Source organism: Phlebotomus argentipes, unplaced genomic scaffold (genome assembly GCF_947086385.1).
Source record: "Phlebotomus argentipes unplaced genomic scaffold, Phlebotomus argentipes genome assembly contig_17, whole genome shotgun sequence".
NCBI lineage: Eukaryota > Metazoa > Arthropoda > Insecta > Diptera > Psychodidae > Phlebotomus > Phlebotomus argentipes.
This window is the reverse complement of record NW_026776166.1, coordinates 376,613-390,118: the sequence shown is the minus strand read 5'-3', so window position 1 is coordinate 390,118 and position 13,506 is coordinate 376,613. Positions and strand designations below refer to the sequence as shown.

The window sequence follows — 13,506 nt, the reverse complement described above, 5'->3', positions numbered from 1 at the left end:
TTTTACTTTGTTAATTGCCTTTGTCAAAATCAATTTCTATTTTTGGCAAAATATTCAATGACATATCAATGGCAAAATGATCACTTTAATTTGTAGTTTGAGTCTAATTTTTTGGAATTTTGCCAAGAAATCATCTTCCAACGTACAAAATATCGTATATTTGACTAACCTCTGAGGATAGAATGTTAGACACAAAGTGGTGTTTTATCTTGGAGAAACTTGTATAATTTGCAGTCTTAGAAGAGCACACAAAATATTTGCCTGGAATAACCACGCAGAGAAAGGAACTATAAATCATGATTGCAGATGGAAAACCTTCATGATTTTCCTTTCCAACATTTCAGTGAGGAATTCAAAGGATGTAAAGCGAATTTTGACAATATTATTACGATGACAAAGAAAAATAGAACATAATAGAAATGAAGGAATAATTGTAAAAAAAAAACTTAAAGAATTGTTAACATTTTACTTAAAATATATATATTGAAAAAGATTGCTAGAAAAACATGATAAAAAAACTATTGAAAAGAATTAATAATAAAAGGCCTACGAGTATTTACAAGGTAAGAAAGTTAATATCCATGAAAGTATATTAATAAAAGGAAATTTATTACTATAAACATTAGATAATTCAAATTCGTCGATATTTTTCATCATGAGATACTTTTTTTTCTTTAATTTCATAGATAAATACTTAGAAAATACTTAGGAAATGAAATATAGAAAATATTGGAAGGAATAGTTTAAAGGTGATGAAGAGAAATCAAATTATTAGAACGACATTGAAGTCACATCGCATTTGAAGTCTGCCAAGTTGATTATTGAATATTGTAAATATTTTATACTAAATAGAGTAATTACTTTTTTCTATGTTTTTTCCCCCTTTCGATGACGACAAATTTATTTACAATTTCACGGCGATTTATCAAACATTAGTAAAAAAAAACATCTCTAAAAGGATATTAAATAGGCATAAAAAGTGCTTGACAAAGAAAGAAAAAAACTCATTTAACGCTGAAGTGTTAATTAAATCTTCATTAATTGAAAAAAATGAACGTATTTTAAGTACAAATCAGAGAAAAATATCTAATTCTTCAATATATACTTTTGTAAATAGGCAGAAAAGAGAGAAAAACAACCAAATGGAGGAAACCAAAGTTATTCAGTATAAAGAACACTAAAATAGCAATATTTTATTTGTATGAGAAACTCATCGAAATTTAAAGAAGAAAAAAAATGGAACCAGAAGTTAAGGATTGTTTGAAAAGAGAATTATGAAACAATAAAATGTGAGAAAAGTAATTATTATAGAAATAGTCAAAAAAACAAGACTTTTTTCCTTCTCAATCATCGTTTATTACAAAAAAAGAGACATAAATCTCTTCGGACTTTTCGTGAAAATGTTGAACCTGAAGTGAATCTGTAGTTCCTACCTCCTCTAGTCGCGGCGGACAGCCTATTCCGTGGCGTCGCTCTTCTCCACGGCGAACTGCTCCTCGGCAGTCATTGGAATCGAGCCGCAATCGGCGATCACGACGTCCTTCTCGGGCTTGTCGCGTCCGTCAGTCTTGGTGCTCTCGATCTTCCTCACCACATCCATGCCCTTGACCACCTTGCCGAACACCACGTGGCGTCCGTCGAGCCACGGCGTCTTCTTCGTGGTGATGAAGAACTGCGAGCCGTTCGTGTCCTTGCCGGCGTTCGCCATGCTCAGCCATCCGGCGCCATAATGCTTCAGCTTGAAGTTCTCATCCTCAAAGCGATCGCCGTAAATCGAACGACCTGCAAAGTGACGGAAAATGTTCAATATATCGCATGATATTTGGGAAGAAAAAACAAACATTTAGCAGAGATTGTGGCTTTGATATTTTGCTTTCTCACTGAAATTGGCGTGTTGATTGCTTATCTCTCCATTACTCCAAAGTGAATAATGATAAGGAAAAGACTCTTTTCATCTAATTTGAATCGCGTGTAGCTTTAGAGTCAATCAAATTTTGAACCGAAGAAAGTCTTCGAAATGCAATTACAAGTAACATTTGAAAAACATCTAAGTTCTAAGCTCCGCCCATAAGGAAGCACCGCCTTCTTATCACATCACTATCATCAATTTAGCGGGTTTCATCACAGAATTTAACACACTCTTGTGTGGATTTAAGGCCAGACTCCAATTTTGAGCAGCAGATTTCGTGATTCTGCGGGCGGAAATGATGTCTCGTGACACAGGAAATGCGTGATTAGGCACTTAGACGTGTGGGAGAGATTTAAGAGGAGTCTCGCACAAGTGATAAGCACTTTTCTCACCCACAAATTGATCAATTGGCGTGCGATGGCTAATTTCACAGGCAATATTTACCTCCAGTTCCATCGCCTCGCGTAAAGTCGCCTCCCTGGATCATGAAGTCGCGAATCACACGGTGGAATTTGCTGCCTTTGTAGCTGTTCAAATAGAGACTCTTGTTTAGAGATCTTGCGGCGCAGATCGTGAGAATTATGCACAAATTACCCGTCGCCTTCGCCCTTCTCCGCCAATTCCTTGAAATTACGCACAGTCTTGGGTACGGAGCCTCCGAAGAGGCCGATCACGATGCGTCCCACGTCCTCATTGCCAATCTTCATGTCGAAGTACACCTGCAGAGAGAAAAGAGAGAGCATTGATCCCGTGTGCGCGGAAGAAAGCCCGGAAAAGCGTCAGGGAACCGGTTTCGGGACGTAACCTCACTTCAGTGCGCCTCTTTGTCAACTCACGGAGCGCCACGTAACAAAGAGATGCGCTCACTGATATGGGCGGACAATGGGGCGACTTCGGGGGGAGCAGCACGCACCTGATCGGTCACTGTGGGGCCATTGGCGGTCTTCTCGGCGGCCACGAGGCCCACGAGAGCCAAGCAGACGAGCAGAAAGCACTTCATGGCGATGTTCGTAGCCTGAGACTATTGCTTGGGAATACTGCACAGATCACAGAGGAACACCAGCACTCAACGACTAGCCGGACAGGAGTGATTTCAGTCTGTGAAGCCCAATAGAAGTTGCCCACGACGAGTGTGCGATAATGTGGGTGGCTGTGTGTTGATGTTTCATCAAGTTAGGGCGTGAAATCTTGGAAAGAAATGTTTCACCGCGCAATGAAACACTATTTCAACGATTTTTGCGCGCACAACTGCAATTCACAAGCTGTAATCGCGGTGAAATGATTCAATAAAATGCATAGACACTAAAATTAATGCCAAAAGATGTATATTCAATTAAATTTATTGGTATTTATTGGAAATTGTGCGTGAAATAAAACGGAAAGTTTGAAACGTCTCATTTCTGTTTCTCTTGTACGCCGTGGCGCTGGCAGCGGCGGTTGTCACTCGGCGAAGGTGGAAGAAAGTCGTGTTTTGGAAAATTTCCTCCCTCGGAAATCACAAAATCCCCCAGAAGATCCAGTGAAAAACCACCGCGAGGTGAGTCAGTGTGTAGATTGCACAGCACGAGTGGCGCGGGAGTGGATTCCAGTGCGATAAGGTGCACGTGGAGTGCGGAAAGTGGGTGGAAAAGTGGATGATAATTGACGGCGTCTTAACCTCCAAAAAGAAAGCCGTGCGAGTGGAAAAGGAGGAATCTGAGAGGGGGGTTAATTTATGGCATCTTATTGATCCTCCTGCGCGGCCGAGGAGAGACAGCTGAAGCCCCTTCGAGACGAGTCGCCAGGTGAGTGCCCGGGAAGTCACCGGAATCGCCCTCGACGGCTTTCAGAGACTCTGTGAATGTAAACAAACAATACGGCGGAGAAAAAGCGAGAGAGCAAGAGAAATCGTCTCATTTGGGCGACTTCTGGGCCGAGAGGACGGCCGATTGTGTAGGTCTGGAAGTGGCTCTGCTTCCTCGCCCGCCATCCCGCAGATGGGCTAAATATAGAGCCTAAAATCTCGAGCTGAAAAGCTCTCACCAAATCCTTCCCGAACGCGACTTCTCTCTCTCTCTCTCGCTCTCGCTCTCGTGTTCGGAGAAACGCCGCTTTTGTGAGACTGCGAGCGAAAGAGAGCGAAAGCGTGGGTGAACGAGAGAGAAGAGTTAGTGCGTCATGAAGAAAATCTCATGATATTCTGTGAATTTGCATCTTTTGGGTCACGCTGAACAACTTCTCTCTTTCGTTCTCCTACTTTGCTGAAGATTCTGCTAAAGAATTGCGGGGAGAAATCTTCAAGTCTCTAACGCTTTATCACACTTGGCATTCAGATAGTGTTTGACCTCCTGAATAATCTTTACAGTCGAAAATATTTCAGTTCATGGTATTTTTCCTTCAACAAGCTTGAGAAAAAGTAGGGCAAAACGCTAATCGGGGCGTGGCTTTCAAATGGGCGGGACTTAAGACATCGCATCTTAGAATAGTAAATTGAGCCAAAAACAAAATGAAACTTCAAAAGAATATTTAGATGAATTTATATAATTCTGAGAAATCTCTGAGCTTCCAAGATTCTCTAAAGACATCAGCTAAATACCGCTGAACTTTTGGCAATAGTGCGGATTTTCCTCTGCGCACTCGGCGGTAGAGTGATCGTGGAAAAGCGGCGATCAGTTTTCTTGAGATTTCTCGTGCGGACGGTCGAATCGCGCGAGATGCGTCAGAGAGCGTCGGTGCGGAGCCGCGGCTCGTCGTCCACGGCCGGCAGTGATCCTCGTGAGCGCGTCAAGGACTGCTGCCGCAAGTTCGTGGCTTTCATGTGCACGCAGGTGGGCGTTGGGGCGCTGATTGTCGGCTATGCTCTCGTGGGCGCGGCCGCGTTCATGTCCATCGAGACGCAGGAGGTGAATCCACAGCTGGAGCTGGCAATGGGACTGCGGCGCAACTGCGCGCAGGATCTGTGGATGATCGTGGAGCAGCACAATTTGTTCAACAACTCTGTGTGGCGCCGCGAGACCGACGAGGTGTTGACGCGCTTCCAGACGGACTTCGCGAAGCTGGTGCGCAAAGGCTACGACGGCAGGACGCCGGATGAGGTGTGGACCTTCCCGGCGGCGCTGATGTTCTGTCTGTCGGTGTTCACGATGATCGGGTACGGAAATATGGTGCCGCGCACGCAGTGGGGTAAGGGCACGACCGTGATCTACGCCACGTTCGGCATCCCGCTGTACATCCTGTACTTCATGAGCATGGGCAAGGTGCTGGCGCAGTGCTTCAAGTGGCTCTACCGCTGGTTCCACGAGTGCAGCCACGAGGGCGGCGCCGAAGGCTCCGTGGATCCGGAGTCCGGGCTGCCGAAGAAGGTCATCGTGCCGTCGACGGCCTGCCTGTGGGTCATCATCGTCTACGTGGCCACGGGAACGATCATGTTCGCCGAGTGGGAGAAGTGGGACTACCTGGACTCGGCGTACTTCTGCGTCACGAGTCTGTGCAAGATCGGCATCGGCGACTTCGTGCCGGGCGCCAACATCCTGGACTCGCAGAGTGGCAAGCAGACGAAGCTGGCCATCAACTTCGTGTACATGCTCTTCGGCATGGGCCTGGTGGCCATGGCGTACAACCTCATGCGCGAGGAGGTGCGCGTGAAGATGAAGGAGATGAAGGAGGATCTGCGACTGTGCATGGAGGACGTGCGGCTGCGGTTCGCCAAGTGCTGTGGTGACAGTGATAAGGACTCTGAGGACTTCTACTTTGAGTAGGAGCGCAAGGCGCCGATGGCGGAAAGATGATCGCGTGAATTCCATTTTAGATTTATAATTATATCGCAATGTGTTTTTATTTAATGATGTTGAATGGAGACTGAGAAAAGACGCTTAAGTGGGTCAGAAATTTGTGAGTGACTTGGCGGGATAAATGGCGAGTGAGAGACAGGAAAATATTCAACGAGAAGCTATTTTTAGTATGGAAAATCATGTAAAATATCTCATAAAGTTTTCACATATAATTCACTAACAGCCACTCGAATACATTCGCATGTGCTGTAGTTTTGCGGTGGAAAACCTAGAGACCTTCTGGGTTTATTGTTATTGTAACCATCGTTGATTCAGTGGATTCAGTGGATACAGTGAGGAAGTGGCGGAAGGGATGAGAAATTAGAATGAAGAAATTATTGAAGAGTTTCTTGGAAGCTTAGAATCATCAATATTAGTTACTAAATGTATGCTTTTAATGTTTGTCTGTTCGAAAAGTGTCTTTTAAAGGGGTATTTTCATCTGTGGAAATATTTCTAGGACTAATAAAATCTAAAATATTTCCCCCGAAACACAGGAAAATTAATTAAGCTATAGATTTATAAATTCTCGCACACATTTTAACCGAATCTTAACGCATATTAATTGAATTTTGGCTTCTCTGCAAATGATCTTGGCAAGAGGAATCGCCAGAAGATTCTCACGAACTCTCTTCCGTCTTTGCAGGCACTCTCGCGCAATATTCACACCCTCACCAGAGGCCGGCGGCGGGAGCGGAAAGGGGGCAGGCGACGAGACTTGCTTGAGGAAGCGCAGCGCAAACGGCGCAGAATGCTGGGCGGCAGCAATCCGGGGCGCTTCGGCGGAAGTGCCGCCGGACCCGTGCGTCTCACGGGCGTGAGTGGCTTCGAGGGGCGCGTGAATGACGTGATCTACTGTCCGCCGCTGCAGAAGCCCGGCGAGGGAGACTCAGAGGAGCCGGAGAACACGGCCGTCGTGTACTTTGGCGGTGACATTCAGGTAAAAATTGACGTGAAGATCTCGATGAAAATTCCGTATAAAATGCCTGAGAATCTAATTTTAGACCTTTGAAATTGATTCATTCTTCGCGATTGTGAAATTTTTATGTTTTCCAATCTCTCAGACGATCTCTTGACACAAGAACACAGAGGAGCAGAGAGAGAGAGAGATCAAAAGCACGTGAAGATGGGAGAAAAAAAGTCTTTCCCAGAATTTATTCTCAATTACAATTCATGTTGGATAAACATTGCGATGCATATTAAGGGGATTTGTTTGTTTGTGTGTGCTCTCTCGAGCGCTTTTGCAGGGGAATTTGGGGTGTTGATGTGCGCTCAAATGAGTTGGAAATTCTCACATTTTCGACACTAATTTGTCACAATTTTGCAGGATTTTCCGGAGAATATGCAAATCCATCGCGACAGCAAGGCCTACATTAAGTATAATCTGGAGAACACGGCGCTGATGCTGAGGAATAACTTCCCAAAGTCTCACATTGTGATAATAAAGGCCGTCAGGTTGGCTGATGAATAGACATGACTGGATGCACTGTGATGATTATAGAGTTGTTTTGCCGTTTTTCAGGATGGAATTCAAGACATTCAGCTGTTATGACAACTTCGTGAGGGGCTGCAATGCCGGCATTCCCGATCACACGCCCATGAATCACGCGCTGCAACATCTGGAGAAGTAAGGAGAAGTGACTTGTGATCGCCTTGTGGCACTTTCTGAGACTCTGTTTGCTTTGCAGACTCCTGCAGAACATCCCAGTGAGGATCCGGGCGATTCCGGAGAATGAACTGATCAGTCAAATTACGGCGTGCGCGAATTCTGCCGCCGCTTCGAGTACAGCGACGAGCGCCACGGCGACGAGTGCAACGGTGACGTCGAATGCAGCGGCGCAGGACACTGGGCAGGACATGGACATTGACATTCTTCAGGTGCAGGACACGAACGTTGAGTCAGACAGCGGCATTGGCTTCACCTGCAAAGACAACACATGCAATTCAATTCCTCGATTGCCGACGGATTTGTCTCTCGATCTGCTGCAAGTGAGTCCTTGACCTACAAGTTCTCTGCCTCGTGATTCACATTAATATTGATTCCAGGCCACTGAGGACTCCGTGGGCTCAGTAGGCGCTCCCAATGCGGCGGATTTGCTGTGGTGGCGCGACGGATTGAATCTGGACAAGGCGACACTCACGCTGATCGCATTCAGCAAGGGTAGCGTGGTGCTGAATCAGTTCATCTACGAGTTCCACTACCTGAAGACACTCACGCCCGACGACAGCAGCATGATGAGGCTGGTGTCGCGCATCCGCGACATGTACTGGCTGGACGGCGGCCACAGCGCGCCCAAGAACACGTGGCTGACGTCGCGGAGCCTCCTGGAGACGCTCACGCGCCTCAACATCAATCTCCACGTGCACGTGACGCCGTATCAGGTGCTGGACGAGCGACGGCCGTGGATCCGGCGCGACGAGAAGGCCTTCACGGATCTGCTGAAGCGCCTGGGGGCGCCGCTGACGCGCGTGCTGCACTTCGACTCGGGCGTCACGAACCTCTTCACGCACTTCGAGGTGCTGGAAGTGTTCCGGCAGCCCGTGGAGGCGCCGGCGCAGCCCGAGGCGGCGCCCAGTGAGGCCGCGCAGAGCACATCTGCCGGCCAACCCGCGGCCGCGACCACGGAGACGGCCAAGAATGCCGACGGCGAGGAGAACTGACAGAGATGCAGAGTGCAGCGCATGTCCGCCGAGTGAATGTCCTATTTTGTGCGTGAATTGACTTCCTTCCCGTAATTGTGAGTGTGAATTAACTCGTTAATTCCTCGTGTATCCTAATGGAGAGATCATCCTTATCATGATTATTATTATTTTGTCTCCGATTCGACGTTCGAATCGTTTTTTTTAATGGAACGTAATTGACAGGCATTTAACACTGCGAGACTTCTTTGAGCTCCTCCTCTTTATCAATTTGTAAATGCAATTAATGGCATCTTTTTTTGGCAAGCTAGTCTCGAAGGGTTTTTGAAAAGAAAAAAAAATGAATTTCTATTTATCAATATAGAATTGTGAGCAAGAAGAAGAAGCGCATTCAAACTCTATAGTTTCTGTCAATGTAGAGTGTAGATTTTCGTCCCTCGTGAAAAGAAACCTGTGGTTTTTTCACAAATTGTAAATAAGTTTGTCGTCTCTTTTCTTTGAAATGTAACAAGAAAAACAAAAGGATGGAAAACATATACCGAATTATCTCTATTTTGGAATGTGAAAATTGTATTAGAATGGCAAATTCTCGAAACAAATTTCGTTCAAGAATTCACTGAATTTTATTCTTGTGTTAAACACATTACCAAAAATAAAAAGAAAAACAATTGTATAAGGTTGAGAAGAAGAAAAAAAAATATCACAGAGACAAAAATGAAGAAAAATGAAGAGAATTAATAAAGAGAAAAACTATCAGGAAAAGCTAGAAACAAGACTTTGCTTCTGAATCAATGTGAAAAGTGGATCGAATTTTATGGTTATTGAGCACTAAATGCGCAAGAATTAATGTCGGGCGATCAAAAGACCATCTTTGCTTCCTAAAACTCTCTCCCTGAGGGACTTTAATCACAGTTAATGTATCTTATGGCCTATATTATCAAGTGCACAATGATGATAGTCACTGCAGAATATAACTAAAGCAATCCGATGCGAGATAGAATGTCGTTGAGAATCATACTGTGGACGTCGTAGAAGACTTTGCGGATGTTGTTGGTGTCTGTGGCGATGGTGAAGTGGAAATAGCACTCTTTCCTCACGCACTCCTTGTTCATGATCGGACGAGGAGTTTCGCTGGTGATTTCCTGCGGGGGAAACACAACAAAATTCATCATTAAAAGCGCTTTAAATCACCCACAAAAAGTGCCAAAGAAGGATTTTGTCTCACCAGCAGTTTGTGTCGAATGAAGCATCGCGTCTTGTTGCACTCGTCAAACATGCTGCCATCCTTTGCCGACACCCTGAAGCTGTTGTAGTCCGGGAAGTACTGTCCAATGGACTTGCCCTCCATGATCTTCCTCTCCATGATATCCTGCTTGTTCATGAAGCAGATAATGCCCACGGATACGAGGAAGCGATTGTGCCAGACGCCGCGGAAGAGCTTCAGCGCTTCGCTGAGGCGATTCTGCTGCGGATCCTCGCGCAGCGTCTGGTCAAAGTCGCCGCACGAGATGAGGAAGAGCACCGCGTCGATACCGTCGAACACGTACATCCACTTGTTGCGCTGATCTCGCTGGCCACCCACGTCGATCATGCGGAACTCCTGCAAGCCGCCGCCCATGTTCTTCGGTATCTGCAACAATCGCAACAATAAACACTCAACTGAGGCTCACCAACGCAGGATTGACGGCTTTATCGCGCACACGTGCCCCAAAGTCGCGGGGAGCCGACAATTTCCGGGCTAAATGGACTGATAATGGGGCGAATTAATAATAATGAAGTGCTTCTTTATTAATTCCGAGCAATACGAGTGTTGCAAAATTACGGCGCGGCGCTTTTTTCAAACACCAGCTTTGACCGCTTTGACTCATTTCAGAACCTCTTTTGTGGCAAAATTCAATCAGATTCAGGTGAAAGATTGCACGAAACAAGAAAATTGTTTGAAGTCATCGACTTGAGAGCAAATATCGATTAATTTTCACTACTTTTTTTTTAAAGTAAGTTATTGGGTTAAAAGTCCAGAAATCAAAGGTGAATCACGATTGTTGTGTCAGTAAATATTTCAACATGATTGAGGAATTTGAGCCAAATTACAGCGACATATCGAATGTTGCGATCGCTAGCGCTTTTCCAGGTTTTCCCAGGTTATTATCACCGCCAAAAGGTGAGTTTACACGACAGCATTATTTGATTATGACGTGATTTCACCTCACGCGAAGATAGTATAACAAGAAAACTGATGATAAATAGAAGTTTCGCGCTAAAATTATTCCACAAATCTTGAATTTATGCTTTAATCGTGTTTATTTCGATATATTCTACTTATTTTATCTCATTTTTCGTTTAGTCATTGAGTTTTTATTGGGTTATAATTGTGAATTTGGAAGATAAGGAGATCAAAAGATAGATTTAAGTGACAAAATTTCACTGAATCTTCAGATTAAGAATAACATATTGTAGTTTGTCAGCTTCAACTTCTTGAACAAATCCAGAGTGTTTAAGGAAAGTTTTCGCTCAATACGATATGAAATAGTGTAATACTTGGAGCGTTGAGTCATTGTCCTGAAGCTCGCAACTTGGCTGGCAATGATTCAGGCAAGACAAGGATTAATTGCGCGATTTTTCAGTTGAATAATAATAGTAAGTAGAAGCACGCTCTCTGGCTGGCTTTGTTTGTTCTGCTCAATTTAGAAAATCCTCGTAATCCTGCCGTAAGCCGCAAATGAACTAATTAATTATATTGCCGGGAACTGTAAGCCTTGGGGCTTTGGCTGAAGAGGACGCTAATCTGCGTGGAGGATTGGCTACCAAAACAATGGCTTTCGTACCTTCACGTTGAACTTAATCTCATGGATGGTTGTTGTGATTTTCCGACTGTGGAGAATGTCATCGGTGGTCGGGATGTAGTCTGCCTTGGAGACAATCTGCACACGGTCGATAAAGCTGCGGGGCGGGAAGACAGGGGGCGGCGTGAGATAAGCGTGTGAAGAGGGAAAACAAGGCACTATCAGACTTACTACTTCGCACTATCGTTCAGCTGGTACTCGTTGGAGCGGCGAAAGCACTCTTGAACGCCGCGATCGTACCACAGATTTTCGATGTGCTCCACATAAGCGTCTTCCTGGAAGAGACGAGAGACACGCGGCTAATCACCTCTGTCAGACACGCGTACGCGATTAGACTCACCGGCTCGAAGCCCTCGGGCAGAGACTTGCCGAGCGTCAGCACGAATTGGGCGCTCCGCAGGTTGGCCGGACAGTCGAACGCCAGCCCGAGGCGCTCCACATTCGCCACGATCTCGTGCAGTGACTCGTGCAGATTCTGCCGGATCACGGGCACGCGCTCCAGTCGCTCGGCCTCCGTGAACTTGTTGATGTGCAGAATCTTCATCTGGTTGATGATCGTGGACTTGCCGGACTCGCCGGTGCCCAGCAGCAGGATCTTGATGGCCTTCTCGAAGCTCTTCGTGAAGGACTTGAGTTCTTTCTTGTTGAACGTGGTCTTGGTCATGTCGGCGGGTCGTGGAAACATGCAGCCCAGCATTGAAGCGATCCTTATCGCCAACTTCTCACCGCATGAAAAAAAACCGCGACTCCCAGAGAGATTAAGATATTCCCAGAAATTCTACAATATCTCAATGATTGATAATCATGCAGGATCTCACTTTTGGGTAGAAAGAAGAAAATAAAAGAGAAACACTTGAAATTCGATTTTACCTTCTCTTATAAATTTCACAATTTCGTGGAAATTTTTCTCAAAGAAACTCGCAATGATAAAAAGTGTCATTCAGGTGGCAATGATAAAAGTCTGAACAACATTCCTTTGCGCTTTGTATGATAACACGCAGTACAAGATCAAGTCTTGGGCGCGCAGAATACCGCGTGATTGCACTTCACTCACCTCCAGGCAAGAGAGTCCTGCTGAGAAGCTGCGGCAATTGCAGAGGAACTCGTGTGCGCCGTCCAGAAACTGTCCAAGGATGCGCGCGACTGCTCGCGAAGGTTCCGGCGCTCAGACTGTCCTTCACACGCTCTGGCTGGCCACTGAAGTATTGCGCGGGCGAATGTGGTCCCAAGAGGCACTTCAGCAATCAACTGACTCTGCCCAGTGTCTCTGTCGCACTCACGCGTCGATCGGCCAATTGACAATTGGAGTGATTAGATAAGATTAGACTCCAAACGTTAAACCTCGAAGTTCACCGTTTGGAATGCATCTTCAGTCACAACGAAGGGAAAATATCGAAATGTTTCTGCAGATGCAATTTTTCTGCTACTCCTTGTGTTTGGTATTCAATCAGAATTATCAAGATCATTTGAATAAGTATTCAAATTCACAGATTAAGTGCCGGTTTGTGATATAATAAAAGGATGCGGAGATTTTCGTTACAGCGCAAGAACACTGGCACTTTGGAATCCACTTTTCCTGTCCAGGAAAACCCGAGAATTGTGCTCAAAGTTGCCTGTAATTTATTAAGTGTGATCAGTTAATAAACCCTCCATAAAATTGCACAATCAAATCAATTGCTTATTGAAACACTATCACATTGCATTTCCACGCATCTCACGTGTGTTTGCGATTGTAAATTTCCCATTCTGACCCGAAAATCCGCGAAATCTTCATCGAATGTCGCTGAAATTCCAGAAATTGCAGTCTTTCTGAGACAAAATTTGTCCTTTAACTTCCAACTTGACGCTTTAATCGTGTCATTCAATGATAATTTCCTCTATTAAGTGATCAATTTATAGTTAAATATTGCGTTCTATTTACCCGATACTATTTCCCCATCGGAATCATAAATTCACGATTACAAAGCCATAGAGAAAAGGTAAATCAAACTACAAATTAGAGTACAATGAAGAGTTTTATTGCCTCGCACTTCAACACGTATTCAGATAGAGCAATCTCACGCCGTTGAAGCGATACAAGAGCCATCGATGTTGATCTGTGTGTCCAAAAATAAACTACACTTTCCAATGTTCCAAAATGTTCATTGACGGAAGCAACGGAAGGAAATCGATTAGGAAAGTCTTGCGATCTGCGCTCGAGAGGCGCGAGCTTACACAGAGAGTGCGTTATCAGAATTTCGGCCGATTGGCGCATACTAAATATAAATGCTATCACAGGGAAGAGCGGTGGAAACATTTCCGATGAA

The 13,506-nt window shown here is 45.0% G+C and overlaps 4 protein-coding genes across 8 annotated transcripts; 2 read left to right on the top strand and 2 right to left on the bottom strand.

Annotated features, from left to right (window-relative positions):
- Positions 1–1,332: 1,332 nt before the first annotated feature.
- LOC132256757 (peptidyl-prolyl cis-trans isomerase B) lies at positions 1,333–3,013 on the bottom strand. Its single transcript, XM_059753302.1, has 4 exons — positions 2,823–3,013; positions 2,504–2,628; positions 2,354–2,436; positions 1,333–1,782 (listed from the first exon to the last, which is right to left on the bottom strand). Exons 1-4 carry the CDS (start codon positions 2,907–2,909, stop codon positions 1,457–1,459), a joined length of 621 nt encoding a protein of 206 aa, XP_059609285.1. The 5' UTR covers positions 2,910–3,013; the 3' UTR covers positions 1,333–1,456.
- Positions 3,014–3,350: 337 nt separating this feature from the next.
- Positions 3,351–9,119, top strand: LOC132256755 (mitochondrial protein C2orf69 homolog). Of its 4 annotated transcripts, none has more exons than XM_059753299.1 (6): positions 3,351–3,446; positions 6,364–6,657; positions 7,045–7,172; positions 7,240–7,344; positions 7,406–7,706; positions 7,764–9,119. In XM_059753299.1, the coding sequence occupies exons 2-6, from the start codon at positions 6,469–6,471 to the stop codon at positions 8,376–8,378; spliced, it is 1,338 nt and encodes a 445-aa protein (XP_059609282.1). In that variant the 5' UTR covers positions 3,351–3,446; positions 6,364–6,468; the 3' UTR covers positions 8,379–9,119. The 4 variants fall into 4 exon arrangements, with proteins under 4 accessions (XP_059609282.1, XP_059609280.1, XP_059609279.1 ...); XM_059753297.1 differs by having other exon boundaries at positions 3,351–3,693; XM_059753296.1 differs by lacking the exon at positions 3,351–3,446 and adding an exon at positions 5,711–5,860.
- Positions 4,603–5,737, top strand: LOC132256771 (TWiK family of potassium channels protein 18). The gene has a single exon (XM_059753317.1). It carries the CDS (start codon positions 4,603–4,605, stop codon positions 5,644–5,646), a length of 1,044 nt encoding a protein of 347 aa, XP_059609300.1. The 3' UTR covers positions 5,647–5,737.
- A 91-nt stretch (positions 9,120–9,210) lies between the features above and the next one.
- On the bottom strand, positions 9,211–12,547 carry LOC132256756 (guanine nucleotide-binding protein G(f) subunit alpha). Of its 2 annotated transcripts, XM_059753300.1 has the most exons (6): positions 12,255–12,547; positions 11,541–12,017; positions 11,372–11,475; positions 11,183–11,297; positions 9,583–9,987; positions 9,211–9,499 (listed from the first exon to the last, which is right to left on the bottom strand). In XM_059753300.1, the coding sequence occupies exons 2-6, from the start codon at positions 11,895–11,897 to the stop codon at positions 9,332–9,334; spliced, it is 1,149 nt and encodes a 382-aa protein (XP_059609283.1). In that variant the 5' UTR covers positions 11,898–12,017; positions 12,255–12,547; the 3' UTR covers positions 9,211–9,331. The 2 variants fall into 2 exon arrangements, with proteins under 2 accessions (XP_059609283.1, XP_059609284.1); XM_059753301.1 differs by lacking the exon at positions 12,255–12,547 and having other exon boundaries at positions 11,541–12,242.
- Between the last annotated feature and the right edge of the window lie 959 nt (positions 12,548–13,506).

What these genes read in the sequence shown, in the direction of transcription:
- LOC132256756 (XM_059753300.1), bottom strand. Translation starts at nt 11,897, where the DNA reads ATGCTGGGCTGCATGTTTCCACGACCCGCCGACATGACCAAGACCACG. An exon ending in TGCCCGAGGGCTTCGAGCCG is followed by an intron (nt 11,476 to 11,540) that starts GTGAGTCTAATC and finishes CGTCTCTTCCAG; the next exon opens with GAAGACGCTTATGTGGAGCA. An exon ending in AGATTAAGTTCAACGTGAAG is followed by an intron (nt 9,988 to 11,182) that starts GTACGAAAGCCA and finishes CGATTGTTGCAG; the next exon opens with ATACCGAAGAACATGGGCGG.
- LOC132256771 (XM_059753317.1), top strand. Translation starts at nt 4,603, where the DNA reads ATGCGTCAGAGAGCGTCGGTGCGGAGCCGCGGCTCGTCGTCCACGGCC.
- LOC132256755 (XM_059753296.1), top strand. Translation starts at nt 5,801, where the DNA reads ATGGCGAGTGAGAGACAGGAAAATATTCAACGAGAAGCTATTTTTAGT. An exon ending in GTGATAATAAAGGCCGTCAG is followed by an intron (nt 7,173 to 7,239) that starts GTTGGCTGATGA and finishes GCCGTTTTTCAG; the next exon opens with GATGGAATTCAAGACATTCA. An exon ending in GCGCTGCAACATCTGGAGAA is followed by an intron (nt 7,345 to 7,405) that starts GTAAGGAGAAGT and finishes TTTGCTTTGCAG; the next exon opens with ACTCCTGCAGAACATCCCAG.
- LOC132256757 (XM_059753302.1), bottom strand. Translation starts at nt 2,909, where the DNA reads ATGAAGTGCTTTCTGCTCGTCTGCTTGGCTCTCGTGGGCCTCGTGGCC. An exon ending in GCCCCACAGTGACCGATCAG is followed by an intron (nt 2,629 to 2,822) that starts GTGCGTGCTGCT and finishes TTCTCTCTGCAG; the next exon opens with GTGTACTTCGACATGAAGAT. An exon ending in GAGAAGGGCGAAGGCGACGG is followed by an intron (nt 2,437 to 2,503) that starts GTAATTTGTGCA and finishes CTATTTGAACAG; the next exon opens with CTACAAAGGCAGCAAATTCC.